General features: G+C 42.5%; 1 protein-coding gene across 3 annotated transcripts in view; it reads left to right on the top strand.

The window, feature by feature from the left end:
* Window positions 1-19293, top strand: part of macrod1 (mono-ADP ribosylhydrolase 1) — a 111030-nt gene that overhangs the window by 74069 nt on the left and 17668 nt on the right. For 2 of the 3 annotated variants that reach the window (XM_070962590.1, XM_070962589.1), the window contains exon 5: window positions 3185-3301. The exons of the other annotated variant lie outside the window; for it this stretch is intronic. In XM_070962590.1, the coding sequence (XP_070818691.1) occupies window positions 3185-3301 (117 nt within the window). The remainder of the gene's footprint in view (window positions 1-3184; window positions 3302-19293) is intronic. 3 annotated transcript variants of the gene reach the window in all.

Genomic DNA, 19293 nt, shown 5'->3' with positions numbered 1-19293 from the left:
CCACAGTGTGTTTCTTCAGCCTTTGCCTTCATGTTGACTTGTTGGAATCTCCATGAAGGATAAAGATGAAATACTTAAAAAACAAATATATAATGCATAAATAAATACTCAATGATTGCAGGTATGAAGTCATAGTGCCAAAGTCAATGGACGGATGCATCAAGCTGCTCAAACAGCACATTAATCAGGTCTCTAAAGTTAACGTAACATGCAGGGATCAGCGGTTAGATCTTTTATATTTTATGGTCACATGCCCTTACTGAAGTCATTAACTTAACTGTCTTCCAAAGAGCTTCTCTATGCTAAGACACATGTTACTTAAAATGGCCTTTAGCTGTATGTGCCGTGTGCTCTGGTGTGTGTGTGTGCTTGCGTGTGTGCGTGCGTGTGTGTGTAAGCTTTATGGCGTATGTTCTTCGCATGTAACTGCAACCCAATATTACAGCACTGTTGTGTAATTGAGGGACTGAGCAGAGCAGGTCTAAAAGCATTGCTGTAGCTCATGGCTCTGCAGTCCACTCATAACGACTGGGGGGTGAGGTCACTTTTCACCATTATTCACACACAAATGCACACACACACCCGTACACACATATGCATTCTTGTACCTGTCAAACATGAAGCATGAAACAAAACAAAAGGTGTTGTTGGTTTACATTTCAGTTCAGTTTCCATTTCTTTTCCCTTTGATTCTGCTTCCTTATCTCCCTCCAGACTATTTTTACATCTGCTGCTCTCTCTCTTATTCCCCTCCCTTCCTCCCTCCTTCTCTTTTCTATCTCTCCGTCTTATCACACTTGTTCTCTATTTCAGAGTTGGGCTGCTTCAAAGTTAGTGTGTGTGTGTGTGTGTGTGTGTGTGTGTGTGTGTGTGTGTGTGTGTGTGTGTGTGTGTGTGTGTGTGTGTGTGCGTGTGCTTGTGTGTGTGTCACCTCAAGGACTCTTCACACACACACATACAGTAAATACATCTGTGCTCAGTAGCACATATGCTTTGACAAGGGTATACACACACCAGCAATATTTCGCCCGCATGCACCACACATTCACACACACACACACACACACACACACACACACACACACACACACACACACACACACACACACACACACACACACACACACACACACACACACACACAGCGTGAGCATGGCATCTGAACTTGTTTTGTGTACCCTGAGGAGATAGCCAGCGTTTCAGAGCTTGCCTTTCACACCCTTACACTTGTGCTTAGCTCACAGTGCGGCCCAGTTCAACATGGCACAGCATGACATGGCACACTACAGCTCAGCACCGCATGCGATATGCCAACTTAACACAATAACGTTCAGATAGCACCAGACCCCTGCCTAGAGCCACTCCGTTTGGCGAAACACACCGCTGTAACAGCTGGTCTGTATACAGTCAGACAGAGATAAGAGCCACAGGCCAACGCGCTGAGCTGCGACATATGGATGGGTGTCACTGCACTATTTTCACCAAGTGCTGACAAGTCTCACAGTGCAAAAGTGTTCCTGACAGATGTGTTTTATTCTGGCTTAATTATGTATTGTTTACACCAAACTCCTAAGACACTGGCACACTGGCTGGTAACAGACAAGAATATTTACTCTCTATATACAGCCGTGTCTTCTACAAGTGGCATTTACAGTGTATACTACTAATTTGTTTAGCCAATAACATTTTTAGGGAAGCATAAATGCTGCAAAGATTCTGTTGAGTTGCAATGTTGTCAAATGTTGGTCAGAGCCAATAGCGGGCGTACAAAGCTCACAACTTTGACACCATGTCAACACCCGCATCCTGGGTCCCACATGTGAGTAAACAGAAGTACTTTTATTAAGGTTAAGGAAAGGTCATGGATTTTGGTTAAATATTATGAAAATGGACACATACTATGTTGTGCTGCAAGTCAAGACTTTGCCATTGTTTTGCCAAGAGGATGATCTTTCCCAGAGTTCACAAAGATAACAAACCTTAGGCGTGTATATATCACAAAAAAAGCAGATATAACAGAGAAAAGAAATTAAATACTGTATGTGGTCAGCGGACACTTTGCAGATGCATTTGGTATGAATATTTTGTGACTTTACAGATACTTTCATCGAAAATATATCCTCAAGGTGCTCTGGTAGCCGAGGGGTTTAAGGCGAAGACCATGAACTGCAACACCCCCGGAGCCAGGGATCTTTGTTGCATGTCATTCGCCATCTCTCTCCCCCCTTGTTTCCTGTCATCACTCATAGTTTTCATATAAAGGCATAAAATGCCAAAGAACATACTTTGTATTTACGTTTCTCTCGAAAATATATCTACTGAGTTGCAAATGAGTGGTATGTAAACATAACCTCTAGAGGACAGGGTTTGGCCTCTGTGAAAACTAGCTCCTGATTGGCTGCCTGTAATGCTGCTCGTTTATTAAAAGAATTTCAAGAAGAATGAAAAGAAAAGATTGTTTATCGTTTTTAGGGCGTCTTTTCCTTCCTTTCTGTAATGTGTGCCTGTGAGCCAGTGCGGCGCTGGGATAGGTTTTGCAGCATAAGGTGAAATTCTGTTTTAATTCTAATGCTGAGAATCACAATAATGAAGCTGAGCTCTAGATGGTAGAAATATTAACTCTGAGGAAAATGTTTAACTGCAAGGGGTGCAAAGATTGTGACTGTGTGTCTGTAATTGGCACTGCTGTAAAATTGCTTTTCCTGCATGATTGCCCTCCTGGAAATGAACACAGTCACGGTCTTTAGATGTGGTGTGGATCAAAGATAGATACACATTTCTGAATATTATGTAGATTTCTGAAAATGTAATTAATAAAGACTAATTGACCAAAAAGTCAAAGTCAGCTGAGTCCTTAATAAGACATTAAATCGAGTAATTAAGTAAGGCAGTAGCCCTAAAATCCATTACACAGACTAATGTACAGGGAGACAGATGCTTTAACTTATTAAAAGATAAAAAAGCAGGATTTAGGGAGAAAAGTTAGCAACCTGCAAAAGATGAGAAACTCAACCGTTCACCACTAATACCAGCATTATCCAGGTCCTTTCAGCGCTAAGCTTTGACACCTGTAAATGTATCTGCTGGACTTCAAACAACATTTAGACTCCCTGTAAGGAGGCAGATTGCAGGGGATTCACATAAGTAGGTCAACCCACTGAGTCTCCTGTCCTCTCCTCTCCAGTGGACGGAGCAATCCACCGCGCTGCAGGTCCGATGCTAAAAAAGGAGTGCGCTTCCCTCCAAGGCTGCGAGACCGGAGAGGCCAAGATCACCTGTGGCTACGGCCTGCCAGCAAAGTGTGAGTAGAAAGCGTGTGAGTGTTTGTGTAACTTCCAGCTCCTCCCGTGACGCTGCTCACTGTGCTTCCCCTGGACTGTTTCCAGGTGCGGGAGAAATGTGACAGTGATGCAGGGAGCTGCTCAGAAAGAGCAAACAGCGCGGCTGATTTTCCTGACATGAATAAAGATTAAACAGCCTCACGGTAACACGAAACAAAACATAAAAAGGGCAATCCTGCTGTCCAAATATGGAAGAGGAATATTTTATTCTTCTTCAGAAATCATGTACGCTACTTGAAATGTTTTTCTTTTGCCTTGAGGACTTGAAGTAGATCACTTTTCCTTTTCAGCCCGAACGCAACCACCGGCAGAAACCCATCCAGATATCCATAATAATGTCACTTACTGCTTTCCATTTATAGCAAAGTAAATGGCACTCAATTATTAAGTGGCACTCCATTGCTGCGTGTATAATGTGACGAAACTGAAGATTCAACATGACAGGAAAAGCTTTTCTAGGTGTTTTAGTTAAAAAAAAAAAAAAAATCTCCCCCAGCTTTCCTGACATCAGAAACACATCATGTGACTACCGGGAGAGCATCAGCACACGATGTGGACATTATTAAACAGAGCTGCACAGCTGCTCTGAAAACTACAAAATTAAAAGCACAGTCTCTTCCTGTTTCTAGACACTCAGGACGTTGAAGTGTTGAAGTCTTCAGGTCAGTTTCATTGCTCAGTTAAATACTTCAAGGGGCCTCAAGATGTAAAATTACCAAGTGATTCAAAAGCAAACATTTGGGGAAAAAAATCTGAAAAAAATGAACACAGTTTTGGCTGTGCAGTCCTCAAACAATGCAGCAGTGATCACTGTACTGCAAAAAGTTACCAGTCGCTTTCTATCATGTCAACAAGACACTCCAGGACCAGAACTGTTCCTAAATTTTTCTTCGAGAGGATCTCCACCAATTTTACACTTTGATGTCTGTTTCCAGGTCTTGGGGAGAATTACTGCATATGTGGAAATAGTTGAAATCTGAGGGTGTGGAGTTAGAAGGGAGTGAGCTTACCGCACCTCTGTAGCCTTTGTAGCTATTTAACGTAACCGAGCCCAATCTCTTACCAAACTGTTGGCGGCCAATGGGCATTATGGGTAATGTAGGCATCAGGTTTTGAGAAGAAAGACGATATCTCTGGTTCTGCTACATCAATTTCTTTTTTCTTCATTTATATGCTGCTTAACAGTGTCACAAGTGCTTCACAAAAAAGATAAATAAATAAAATGAAATAAATAAAATTCACATAGAGATGGGTTGTCCTACATCATAGATTACCCATTCAAAAAAGTCTCTGAATCAGCTACATGCAGAATATTACTTGTCTCAGAGTGGACATTATAAGTGTCATACACAGTTCAAAACAGTCCTATGCCCCCCTCCCCGCCCCCTCAATGAAAACATGATGCTTCATCAGGAGTTAATCATGATATTGTCCACCACTGAAATGGGATGCAGACTGCATGACACCAATAAGGAATTTCAATAATGCCCTAGCCAAGCTTTGTATATTATAATGCCCACCCAGGTGTGTGTGTGTGTGTGTGTGTGTGTGTGTGTGTGTGTGTGTGTGTGTGTGTGTGTGTGTGTGTGTGTGTGTGTGTGTGTGTGTGTGTGTGTGTGTGTGTGTGTGTGTGTGTGTGTGTGTGTGTGTGTGTGTGTGTGTGAGTGTGAGAGAGAGAGAGATTAAAGGAACACTGAGACTGTGTGATATCAGCTTATGGTTCCACGGAGAGTTTAAGTTCACAGTGAAAGAAGGAGAGGAGAAAGAAGAGGAAAAAAAAGGACAGAGAAGTGATGATAAAGGCGAGCTCAAGGCAGAATGGAGAGCAGGAGTAGAGAGAGATAGATAAGGAGCAAGTGGGAGAGTGGTAAAAAATAAATAAAATAAAAGGAAGCAGCGTGGGGGAGGGGACGGATGTGAGGGGAGCCGGAGACAGGAGGGAATTAGGAAGAGATGAGTTCTTACATTGTGTGCTTTCCTTTGTTGCCTCGCTTGTTTAACTTTGAGGATGTTGAGCTGTTGTGTGTGTGAGTGGATTCTGCTGCCGCTGCTTGTCACTGTGTGCCATTATATGTGTGAGCTTGTAGCTGTGCGCACGTGCATTTCTCTCATGTTGATATACCGGATCGTACAGCGTGGCACTGTGCCTGTGCGTGCAGTGTTTACTTGCGTCTCTGTTGCATTAAGTGTAGTATATCAGTGTATACAGTGTGGTTGCCTGTCAGGTCCCATCACTCTCTTACCTGTAACTTCTGTCAGCATGAGATCTGTGTGACTGACTATCTTTCTGACTCACAGACTGACTAACTATGTGTGGGTGTGTGTGCATGTGTGTGTGCAAGCCTCTCTGCCTTGCATTCATGTGTGCGTGGCCGTTTCCCAGCGTGTGGTATGGAGATGGGCTCTTTCCTCCCAGACGAAATATTAAGTCCCAAGAATAATTCAACGTGCGTCTGCTCTGATGCTTAAACACTCACAACAGGGCTTGATTACCTCTCAGCGGGAGGGAGAGAGAGGCGAGACAGCAACAACAGAGGGAAAGCAAAGGAGGGATAACAAAGCAGCCAGAGGACTGTGTGAAGGCTGAACGCTGCCGTGGAAAGGAGCGAGAAATGAAAATGAAACTCGACAGGAGAGAGGCAGAGAGGTTGAGAGACAGGTCCAATCTCAAAGCCAACACTTTGATCTTGATTTGTACAGGCTTGCCACCAGATGTGGGATTTCAAGAGCATCTGACTCACGAGATGCCAAATAGTCCAGAGGACCCGCTGTCAGCCCTCCATGCAGAGTGTCCGTCGATGATCCCGCAGCCACTTAGCCAGCAGCATCCCAGTACCGTAACCTAGCAACACCCGGAGTGCATAGCACAGTAGCGCTGCTGTTTAGCAAGAGTCACGTGCACTTTGGAGATGTTGACAAATGACAGCTGGAAAATTTCAAGTAGGCCCTGCCTAAGTTCACACATTAACCGAATCTTAAATCAGCAATCTGTCAACTTTGGGGCACATGAGCTGCTGTAATTAGGTGGACTTGATTAAGAGCGGAATGGTTTGAGATCCGTCTGTGTGTGCAGAAAATTAATGTGTTGCTTGCTTATGAGTTGGCTGTATGCTGTAAGATCCATGTGCACATCGTAGGTGTGTGCTTGTGTGTGTTTTGTGGTTGCCAGAGAGGGGAGTGCAGGTTGAATGTGTCGTCCAGGCGACCCAGCGCCCCGGAGCTCACCTGTGTACCGATAAACACAGCTGTAACCGTGCTAACCTGTTCCCCAGAGGGCCCCTGCTCCCCTACCAAACACGCCAAGATACATCACACTGGGGAGGTTAGGTGCCGTGGGTGGGTCTAAAGAGACCGAGAGGGAGATATTGACAACAGGACCACAGTCACTATTCACATCCAGTGAAGGCAGCACTCTGCTTGAGTTGCGTCAATACAGAGATCTACAGAAAACCTTTAATTCTTATTTTACCTTTAACCTTTAATACTATAAATACAGTGCAAAAGATGAAATGTAAGACACGAAGAACTTCAGGCATGCAACCCCACAACTTTGCAGTTTTCCATGAACCTAATAGAGAGATTTGTCTGGCAGTCCTGGCAAATGTGATTGAAAAACAGTAAAAACAGGTAAATGGAAGCAACACATACAATTAGTCAGACCATTATACAGATTAATACAAAAACCTGAGGTCAGTCAATTTTAATTGGACAACTGACAAAAGCTTAAATTATTGCTCAAACTGACAGTTGTAAACCTCCATCAAATTTTTCAGACCAACGTCCTGGTTTAACTCTGATGTACATGCTGGTTTACTCCTGCAGTGATGGATTATTAGGAACAACACTTTGTTGTTCACAAATTGGCTAAATTGTTCACTTGTTTTCAATCAGTATCACTGTCTAGCTGCTTGCCACCCAGTTTTTAAGCCACATTCCCAGATCCCAGCGGTTACAATTTTATCATGACCACTAGAATCAATTGCTCGAGTTTTCCGTTAAGATCAGTTGGTGTACTTTAAACCTGAAATAATGGATGTTCCAGCTACTTGGGGGCAGCATAAACAAGCTGTGAACACAAGACTGACATATCATCAACTTTGACATTAATATGATGAACTTGTTCGCAGACTGTTGCTGATTTATACATCCAGCAGATCCAGAGTAAACTTATCATTCACTTGTTTTTGGTCTCTAGCAATATCCTGAGGGAAATATCTGGCTCGTTAGCTGCTAAATGCTCCACTCTGTTCCCCAGTTAGTCGCTAACTGTATCTGTTTGCCATTTGGTGCTGAGCAAGTAGTGTAAAGTGGGTTTTCAGAGTCCTTTTTAAACTGAAAGGCTGCCTGCTGCAGCTGAAAACAATGCTGGAAATAGCTGGAAAGTCAAAGTAATGATAATGTTCTGTACAGCTGAGGGTAGGTGCAGAGCTGGGTGTGGGTTCATCACTATGAGCAACTCCTTTCACATACCAGTAGTCATTAATCCATTGTGAAAATGAAAGTATTGATTATAGCAGCTTTAATTTAAAGTGCTTTAATAAATAAAATATGATCAGCATCATTCATCGCAAAACAGAACACCTCTCCACTCACATTTTTCCTGCAGATTAACTATAGATCACACTTACGTTTCTCACCTCTTTTTCCAAATTTCTGCTCAGAAAATCCTAAATATCTGCATTTTAAAACAATCCTGCAGCCCAGTAAAGTGTGCAAAGCGTTTCATCATAATTGCACGCGTTGCTTTGCCAGATGCTTTATGTTTGCCTCTTGTATTTAGGGGGAAATTGGTGGAGAGTGAAGGAAACAGTTTGGGGATGGCAGGAGTAATGCAGTTGGAGGTTGGAAAAAGATGGAGGGAAGACAAGATGGAGCTGGAAAGGCCCCGATAGGAAAAGTGCTGAAGGAAATAGAGAGGTACAAAGCAAGAGAGATATCTCTCTGTCAAAAACTGGCTGTTATGCTCCCCTCTCTTCCCCTCCCTGCCTCCCATCTCCCAGTTTCTGTTCCCTCGGTGGCCAATTACCGCTAATTAAAATCCTCAATGCAGCTCTCCCGGACTCCCCCTCATCCTCTCCTCCAAGACCTCCATCTCTCTGCTTCGCCTGTCACCCTGTCGCTCTCTCTCTCTTTCTGTTTCTCTCTTTGAAGACGTGGTGTTTCTGCCCGTCGAGATCAACAACTTGAACACCTCATTTCCTCCTGTTCTTCTCATCCTCTTCCTCACCTTTCTGCCTCTTTTCACCCTCTCTTTTTTCTCTTCTTCACTCCTACATATGCCCCCCACCGCCCCCTCCTGTTCCTTTCCCCCTTGTATCTCGCTCCCATCCTCTTCCCGCCTTTCCTCTTCCTCCCCATCTCACCTCCTCCCCCTCTGTTCCCATCATCATCAGCAGTAAGGTTTCTTTAGTTGTGCCAAGAGACTTGACAAGGCTCTGGGCTAAAGACTGTAGCACTCAGACTGCGATACCTTGCTAGTTGGAGTTTTTTCCTCCTCGTTTTTTCGTTTCTTTTTTTTTCTTTTTGACAGGGTTGTCGACATCTTTGCTTCTTCCTGCCACGGCGTCAGCAGTGCGATCCTTCTAGGTGTTAAAAAGCTTCGTCAAAACTGCTGCTGCTGATGAGGAGGAGCGTGATGATGATGATCACAGCAGCAGCAACCATGGTGTTAATTCATTCAGTTAATTCATTTGCCTTGAAGGAGAAAAAGGGATTAAAAAAAGCTCCAGTGTTGCTTGGCTCAGGGAAAGAGAGTTGGAGAGTGAGAGGGAATAAAGAACATCTTTGCTGCTGCTCTGCGAGGAAGAGAATTATGTCCGCTCCTTTTAGCATCTGCATCTTGTTCCCCCTTCTCCGTCCACTCTTGTCCTCCTGTTTAGAATAACTGCCCCTCTGTCTTTTTCAGAGAAAGGTGGAAAGAGATAGGGTGAGCCGTAGGGGCCTTTACAAGACCTGAGCCTTCCTTTTGTGCCAAAGCCAGGGCCTGGATTTAAGAGCTGTGTCCGCTTGGCTGAGCACAAACTGAGACCGAGCACACAAAGGACCAGCTAGCCTTTTTCCTGCCTCCTGCTTTAAAGGCAGATAAAGAAAAGCGTGGGACAGATGGAGGGTATGAGAAGAGAGGCAGAGAGAGAAAGGGGAGAGGTGGGATGGACGGATGGACGGCCGTTGAGTATGAAAAGCATATGCAGCGACTCGTGGCCTCCCAGGTACGGATGCTGACAGGCCACAGGGGGGAGGAGAGGGAGGCGAAGGAAGGGGGCAACAGAGCCAAAAAGGGGGCTCCAATGACAATAAGAGGGGAAGAAAAAAAGCTGGAAAGGCAGACAAAAAGAAAAGCCAGGGCGGGTGTCACCGGATGGCACTCAGTCAAGTTCTCTTAAGGCTCCTGCCAGTGTGACGCCCACTTATGAGAGAGCAGGCCCACACACACACACACACACACACACACACACACACACACACACACACACACACACACACACACACACACACGCAGTCTCTCACTGCCTCTTTCAATGTGTAAGGCAAATCAAGTGTGTGATGAATATAGTTTGAGCTGCACTCATGTTCAAATTTACTTTACTTAACCCCTGTGTTACTTACGGGTCTCCTTCCTTGTCTGCCTGCCTGCGCTGTTATTTTTACCTTTAAGTTTGTTTCTTTTCATTATGCTGTTAGCCTGTTCATTATTGTTTTTGCAAGAAGATCGTACTGTGTGATGGGCCCTTAGTAAAACAAGTGCAGCACTATGTTTTATAAAAGTGTCTTTCTGCCATCTGTTTGGAACAAGCTGTTGTGGTATAATTAGGTCAGACTGATTTGTGTTTTTGCATGTTGATGAAAGAAGCTTCTAGCATCTTCTTCTAATCGATCTGATAAGCGCTGCAGTATTCTCAGGTGGAAAACAGGATATAACCACATGGACATTGTGAACAAACGGGCCGACTAAGAGAGGACGACGTAGAAGAGAAAAATACTGTGGTAAAGACGAAAGAAAGAAAACTGAGAAGCCCACTCAGCCCACTCAGCCGACTTTGAATTATACAAACATTTATTGTGTTTTAAATTTAATCAGGTTGGCATCAGAATTAGGAGATCTAATTTTATTTTACCACTTTACTTCAAGTTCTACCCACATACATTTCAGACAGAATAGATTCAGAGCTATTTTCTACTCCACTATATTTATCTGATAGCTACATACTGTAAGCTACTTCAACGATTAAGATGTTATATAAAAAAAACACAAGATAAACTTACATTAACATAATGTTTAACATAATAATAATATCAACCAGCTGCAACCTTAAAATGTATCTTAGATATTAATGCAGAAGTAATAATAATGGTCACACTTACATTAAGGTACATATATTCACCATTAATTAGTTGCTAATTAGCGTCCATATTTGTAGCGTATTGACTTTATTAGTTATTATAGGACACTTATTAATGTCTTACCACAATAATTATGATAGAGATTTAATATATTAGATATAACTTTGACAGTCTGCCTCTGTAGTCAGTACTTTAAGTATATTTTGATGATAATACTGTACTTTTACTGAAGTAAAGAGTATTTTTACATTGTAGTGTTCCTGTGATTGAAGTGAAAGCTCTCTGGAAATGGCGCAAGAATTAGCTGATATGCAATACAATAATTTACATGCTTGGTTTTTCAGCCTAAACCAATGGAAAGATGTGATGATGTCAGGTGCATGTCACAGGTGCATGTATTTTTTAAAACTCATCTCTGAGACAAAAGACACTCGTACTGTACAATATGAGCATCACAATCAGATATATAAACACTGCCTGGTGAATAATGTAACTAGCTGTGCTGTACATAATGATTCCTTCATTTAACGAAAAGGCAGAAATCAATATGCCATCCAAACGTGGTTGGAGATTTAAAGAACTGCTGCCTTAAAGGCAGAATGAGTTGTTGGATGCGGTTTGTAAAAACAGAATTTAAAGTTGGCCCGTCCTCTCTATCTCGACCACACCAGAAGGCTGATGGATGCTTACGATCTGGCACGTGGTTGCTATGTTTTTATAGAGTCCTGCCCTCATCACGTGCACTGTTATTGGCTGGGGGCTACACACCCACTGTCCAAAGGTTGACACCAAGAAATATCGTGAACACAGCAACATAAGAAAAGACAGGCATGTCTCTGCAGACGCAGACACACTCCAGTGGGCCATGAGTGACGACTGAGTGCTTACATTTTTTTTTGTACATCCATTGAGAAAGCTGCACAGTTAGATTATATTACATCAGGCCACAATCAAATCATTATGCAGAATATCATGTTACTAGCCGATGAAGCTTGTTGTTCAGACCCTTTGGAAACACAGTCTGTAGGGTAAAAATCAAAAGGCCTCACATCTGTTTAACAATAGGTCATGATTCCCTCCTCTGTGTGGAAGATCGACCTTTTCAGACCCACAGAAGCAAAGACTCAATACGTCACTGAAATGTTCACCCAGAGAGTAATGACAGCCATCAATTCACATTGCACACTAATGTTCATCTGCAGGCAGTTTTAAATGCCTTTTTTGCATTTCATAAACCAACATGGTATACACTCAACATGGGCTCATGCTCAATGACAATTTGGAAATATTTAACCCCTAGCAAGATAATGAAATGGGGCCATTACATTGCTTATTTTTTTGCACTGTGTGCATCTACCATAATGATAGCTGCTGTTAGGTAGACAGCATAAAACTGCTTGTTGGAAAAAATGCTTCTTCCTGTTATGTGCAAAATCAGCATGAGCGAGCTGGTCTGTTAAGTTTCTCCCCCATTAATCAACAAAGAGAGGCCAGAAAATGAAAAATAGAAAACTGCCACATGTGGCTTCACCTAATTTTTATAGATTGTTTCCCATTTCTCTGAATATAAACTGTTGAAAATCTTTATATTGTAACATTAGGCCTGTATGGCAACTGTAAATGAGAGGTGATCAGATGACTTGTGTTACTGATGAATGCTCACAGAAGGATTCGCAAATCTATTTCTTGGTTTATATGTAAATGACTCTCACCACAGACACATTTTTCAATGCAAACAACTTTTTAATGTAAAAAAAAAAAGCCCATATATAAAAAAAAGGATGGTCACAAATGTATATGTAATGTAGAACACGCACAAATATGTCTCCTTGCAAACTGCTATGTTAGTGATATGGCATTTAACACCAGTGTTAGCTAACATGTTAGCTATATAATGCTAATACACAACTAAGGATCATTAGCTAACTACCAAGCATTCATAAATCAAACATATTTAATTATGAGAGAGAAGAGAGTTATTACTTCCCTGTGGAGAGCAGCTACCAAACACCGGGCAGCTGTTCAATGTTTGTTCTCTCCTCATGTTCTAGCTCATAATTGTCGCCTGGGTCTGGACCTTCGAATCCACTCAGTTGACTGATTCGTCTGGCATCACAACGTGAAACAGCAGTTTGTCCTCTGAAAAAACAGACGGGTGCAGACGCATGACAAGCACAGCGGGATGCTAACGGTTAGCCAATCAGTGCCATGGCCGGGACTAATGCTGTTGTCATGTGCTGTCAAGCTGTGTGCCAGAACCAAAGAGGAGTAATAATGACAATAATGGCCGCTAAGACAAGATAGACGCTGCTGTCAAGGATGTTCTTCGCCCGACAACACTCCTTCAAAATCAAATTTCTTAACATTTATATGACTATAAATGTTGGAAAGAGTCGTTTATATATAAATCACAAGATACGTTTGCAAATGCATTTCAATCTGCCTTCAATAATTTAAAAAACAACCTGATTCCATACAAGATTTTCTGTAGTTGAATACCGTCCTTGAAACATTTATTTGTGGAGACATGTTATATTCATTATATTTATATTCAAGAGACACAATTTTATCAGACGCAGCTCCCTCTAGAGCCACAAAACACTTCAGTCAACTTTTTTCACAGATGCAGTCGTTCTTCCCGAGACCTATAACCAGACTTTGATGTTTATAAGATATTATATATTAAGATGTTTATAGGTGAAGTTTCCCTTCAACAAATCCAACAAAGTGTAATAGTTGAAAAATCCACATACGGCTCAGCTAGTTTTTGGTTCTGTGTCTCCTTTCACCTCAATCAGTCGCTTTTGGCATCCGTCAACAAGCTTTAATTCAGGTTGAATCTTTAACATCTCTTCTTGGAAGAATTGGAGGTCAACCATGTTTGTTGGCTCCCTTGGAACGACTCATCTATTCAAGGTCAAAAATTTGGGAAGGCCATACCAAAAGTTTAACCTTAAATTGATTCAGATACCTCTAGATTACTCTTGATGTGTGTTTGCCATCATGATCTTGCTGGATCACCCAGTTTCTTCTGAGATTTTACTTTCTAGCTGATGGTTTGTTGTTGTCCTGAAGAGTTCTGAGGGAATCTTGCTTCTTCATTATTCTGTCCACTGTTCCACCGGCAGAAAAATAGCCTCAAGGCATGGCACCGCTCCTCATGCTTGATGATAGGAACAGTGTTCTTAGGGTCGAGTGTCTCGCCTTAACGTCTCCAAACCTATTTCGTGTCATTAAGTGTGTTTCCATCCACCTGTTTTTAGGTGCATTGTCAAGTTTCAAACACACACCTGAGTGCCACAAATCTGAAAAACACTCACACAAAAGCTCGGCTGAGGCGGTGTATTGATAAAAGCAAAAGGCGACGAAGTGCGATGGACTTAGTGAATAAATCATGACCAACATGAAGTATGTGACCTAAACATCCGCTGAAGAGACTAAAAATAGGGACAAAGGAAAACATCTGATCTGTGTGGAGCCATGTGGAGACAATTAATTATCTTAATTATGCCATCTCGTTGCACCCTGTTCTTCTGCAATTAATAGCGGCCGACTGGAGGGGTAGCGTCACCAGCTGTTTATTCGGATAACAGTAATAGATGGAAACCAAGCCATCAGTTTGCTGGAAGTTTGGTTAAAACTTGTGCCACATTCTGATGGAAACTTAGCAGTCTTCACTTCACCTGACCACAGAACTCTCCTCCCGTGGTTCTGTTTGTCCATGTTTTGTATAATGATCGTTTTTCCCTGTTTCAACCCAACATCAGAGCAAACCTCACTGAAGCTCTTGTGGCTAAATTGCTTCAGCAAGGTCTCAAAATCTCCCCAGGGGAGTGTTACAGCAGCATATTCATTCTCTTTTCTGGAACAATATATTCAACAGTCAGAAATGGCTGTCATGTTTGAGTGTCCACATACTTCTGGCCATGCAGTGTGATAGCAGCCTCGTCTGATGACACAGGGCGATTGCGCATGTTTTAAGCATTTTAAATACACACACATAACACAGACACACACTCTTACTGTCAGTCATACACACTATCAGAAGACACCCATCCACTTTCTCCCTTTAACACTGCTTCTCACACATGCAGCATAACACACCATCCAACACACTCTCTCACATACATAAATCCCTCACACATCCTAACATGCTCCGCTTGCTTTCCATCTCCCCATCGAGCTCCCCCAGTCTCTCCCTCCCTCTCTCCCTCTCTCTGTGTTTCAGGGTAATGTGAGCCAGCAGCCGTAACAGTGGGTTGGGGAGGAGGAGGAGGAGGAGGAGGTGGAGGAGGAGGAGAGGGGCTGGTGTTGATGTATGGTGGAACTAAAGCAACCTTGCCGATCGATAATGTAAACAGGAGCGAAGAGAGGCGGTAAATAAGGCCGACTCCTGACAGAACTGTCTACCTCAGGTGACGGAGAGAGAGGCAAAGAGAGGGAGGAGAAGTAGGAAAGAGCGGGTGAGAGGAATATCTAATAGAGGAGGGGATAGACAAGGATGCAGGGGTAAAGAGGATAATGGAGGGATGACAGAGGCAAGGTAGGAGAGGTTGGGATGATGGGAGGAAGGGATAGAAAGGAGGTGACAGGCATGCAGGAGAAGGTAAAAGGGGCGAGAGGAGAGGTGGGATGACTGGATGAGGTAATGGTGAAGGAGGGAGGAAGGGAGGAGAGTGATGACAAAGGACGTGGAGAAAGATGGAGCGAGAGGATAGATGGATGGAAGGGATGGAGAGATGGAGGGGAGGAATTCAAAGAGAGGCGGCAGCAGTGATCAACAAAGAAAGAGAGCAGGAAAACAAATGATTGGAGAAAATCACCCTGCAATTATAGATTACAGTTCAGTTTTAACAGATTGCATGCATGTGTGTGTGTGTGTGTGTGTGCGCGTGTGGGTGTGGGTGTGTATGAATACGAAAACAGTGCAGCAGTGACATTTCGCAGATGACATGCAGATGAATGACCACCAACTGACCCAGTGCTGAACCAAACCAACTCAATACATACAGTACTACACACACACGCACATTAAAACACGAACACAGGCACACACACACGACCGAGTTGTGAACCTGGCCACCGCTGAGTGCTCTGCTGATGCATTGGCATGGCTGAACGGCTTTTTGAGAGCACATGCTCACTCTGGGCTACTTGACTACTGGAGGAGTTCAGACTGAGTGAAGAGTAAACACACACAACATAAACAATCACACAACACACACACACACACACAGACAAACACGTGTGGAGAACAAATATGTGCCAAACTGTTACATTATGATTACACTGTACTCCTTTGTGTTTGCTCGCTCCTTTTTTCTTGTTTTCCTTCCCTCATGCGTGACTGCGCGTTTGACCACGGTAATTAAGCTCATGTGTCTGTGAGTGTTTCATCTGCAGCATATTTTAACTAATTCACATGTTCTAATCTGTCTCTGCTGCTATTTCAAGAGTTATCCACAGAATCCGCGTACACTATAAATAAAATTGTTGCTGCTCACCAAGTGGTGAATCACAATAGTGATTCACCCTATAGCCAGTTCTTGGAAGCTCTTAAATTGGCTGTTTTAGAGCAGTGTGGGTTTTTTTCTAATGTGACAGTAATGTTGGGTTTTCATTTGCTCTCTCAACCGATTGTGTTGTACAAAATACAACATTAAGTTATGTAATTTTAAGGTATGTTGTCGCCCTGATGTGAAGTTGTACGAGCCAGTGACTGAAAGAGGAATCGTACTACAAAGTTCTGTTAATGATACACAAGAAGAAGAATTACTTTATTATCATTTTTTTCTCCAAGGGGGACATTCAGTTTTATCACTGCATTATACAGTTTACACACACACAGGCCTGGAATAAAACCTGGACCCATAGACATGCACTCGAGGGGAGAGCAGTGGCATCACTCCAGCTCTCGGTCCACTCTCTCTGCTGTGGACTCAAACTGACTGCCATCAAATCCCCACAGACTGAGCTACGGTCGTGCCATTCTGAGCAAAATGTGATTAGAAACAAACAAAAATGTAACATTTCGTAGAGGAGACACTTAGTCAATTAATCAGTTATTCCATCAAATAGAAAATTAACAGGAAACTGCTTAATATGGCAGTCAATTAATTGTTAAAGTCACACAAAAATTGACTGCTCCCGGCCTCTCAAATGTGAAGATGTGCTGGTGGTCTTGGACTTCTGTTAATCATAAAATGAACGTCTTTGTCAGACAAATCAAGCAATTTGCAGATGTCACCTTGGACTCATTTTGAATTAACCAAACAATGAGTCAGTTAATCCAGAAATAATCTGCACATTAATTGATAATGAAAATGGTTGTTAGTCACAGCCCTGGATTTCAGTTTGACACATGAAATCAATGCCCAGCAGTGGAAGGCAGCTCATTGCTCTGAACGTCACTTTGACTATTTTGCATGTTGGAAAATATCCAGATTAATATTGTGATAAAGATTTGAGTTTAACATCCATGAATATTTGCAAATATAAACATTGCAACAGAAGAAAAAAACAAAAAAAGCAAATATCATTGTAACTGCTTGCCTTTATCACGGCTCAAAGCACTTTTTTGTTTACAATGACTCAACAGTCACTTCTCTGTTTTTCAGAGGTTGATCTACTATCAAATAAAATGTGGATGAACAAAATGCAGCTGTTGAACTCCCTTTGCACTTACTCTCTCTGTTCCTTCACAGGCCAGTGAAGCCGTAATGTAGAAAGGGTAGAGTGGAGAGCATATGTTGTTGGTCCAAGAGAAAAAGAAAATGGAGCTGGCTGATGTTGTGGCACTTAACATCTAACAGGCCTGCAGCCGCTCATTGAGGAGACTGCAAACAGTGTTAACTCTTCGGCTGGAACGAGCGTCTGCGTACACACTCGGCTCAGAACTGGAACAAACTGAGAGGAGGGTCAGGTGGGAGGGACGGAGTCATCAGGGTTATCAAGTGTGATCCTCCCAGTACAGATTACGGATGTTCGCCTGAGTTAGCCCCATGACACCTCCAGAAGAATCATTGCTGCTTAGAAGATGTAGTAATTATTCATCGCTCACACACACAACATCAACACTCACGCTCTTTTCCTCAGGCAGAGCTTACTGTTGCTTTCATAAAGCCTAAAAACTACATAAAATCCTCATACACTGATTTCACGAGCCGAAAATCTATACCGATCATAAATGAGGAGCTCTCATTAAAATGCTCTGCTGTTATTGTACTGGATTTCCAGTCTCATGCGAGATACGGCGTAAACCTTTGATAATCTGTCCAACAGAAGGACACTGCGCTCTTCTTCATCAGCTTGATGATGCACTGGCATGTTATTCAGACAAGTTCCCTTCAGTCCGTATCTGTGGACTCCACCGAAAGCAAAACGAAAATTATCTTTGGAATGAATTTTCCTTAAGACTTGCAGGTGTTCAAAGGAGAAAAACAAAACCGCACTGGCCCTTATGGCTTGAAAGGTAATTTGAAATTCTGTAAATACATACTAAAAAAAAATTAATAAATAAAATGCTGGTCTGTCCTTGTAGCTTTAAAAACTGCCAACCCACAGAAATTATTGAAATATTTATGTATGTACACGTGAACTAATGGGTGCTCTAACAAAATCAAGGACTATGTCTTCAAGCTCACAAATGCAGTCTGCTGTGTACGTGAACGACCCCGCTGTGACCCTTTCTGATATTATTATAGGCATGAAAATCAATTCCAGTCGGTTACATCTTTCATTGAGTTACACTGAATTATATACAAACAGCCTCTAGAGATCTGATGTTTCACAGTGGTGCTCAAGAACCAGCTGAGTTCTCTGGTTGTATTTACAGAAGTATTGTCAAATATTTCAATAATCTATGATAATGAAGAAAGATATGTGTAAAACCTGTTTTGCTCCTGCGCCAATCCTCAACAAGCTTTAACAAAAAAGTGTTTTTAGATTGAAGCTGTGATTTAAGTCAACGTTAACTAGCTTCCCTCTGTCCCGAGAGCTCCCTCTCTTTCAGCTTTGCATCTCAAATGCTTTTCTTTATTAAGAAAAAACACAAAAAATAGTTTTTTGGCAGCCAGAGCTCTGTTTCGCCGCCGGGGCGTAATGAGCAGATCCTGCATGGCTAACTAAATATCCTCCATTGATTGTGGTTAGGTGGCAGGATTTGCTTGTCAATGGATACAAGTACAACAATATGTAACAACAAATGACCCTGTAAACGGTATCGGGGAAGTGGACTGATGAACGCGATTCATGCTTGTGTTTTGTATTTCTGGTTTTGAAATAAGATCACCAGATCGTATTTCAAGCAGTCCCAAACACTATGTTAAATCTGTCTTCCTAATGGCCTCCTATCCTCAGAGGGTTGGATTAAAGAGCTTCTTCTGTGCTGCAGAGTCTATGGCTTGTTAACTCTGTACGTGTGTGTGTGTGTGTGTGTGTGTGTGTGTGTGTGTGTGTGTGTGTGTGTGTGTGTGTGTGTGTGTGTGTGTGTGTGTGTGTGTGTGTGTGTGTGTGTGTGAGGGAGAGGGAGAGTTGTATTGATCTATCTATCTAATCTATCTAATTACTGATTAGTCTCATATTGTTTTGAATTGAGAATGAGATAAATCTG

This window comes from Chaetodon trifascialis, chromosome 5 (assembly GCF_039877785.1).
Source record: "Chaetodon trifascialis isolate fChaTrf1 chromosome 5, fChaTrf1.hap1, whole genome shotgun sequence".
NCBI lineage: Eukaryota > Metazoa > Chordata > Actinopteri > Chaetodontiformes > Chaetodontidae > Chaetodon > Chaetodon trifascialis.
Note: the sequence above shows the minus strand (reverse complement) of the source record. Positions and strands in the feature narration are given on the sequence as shown.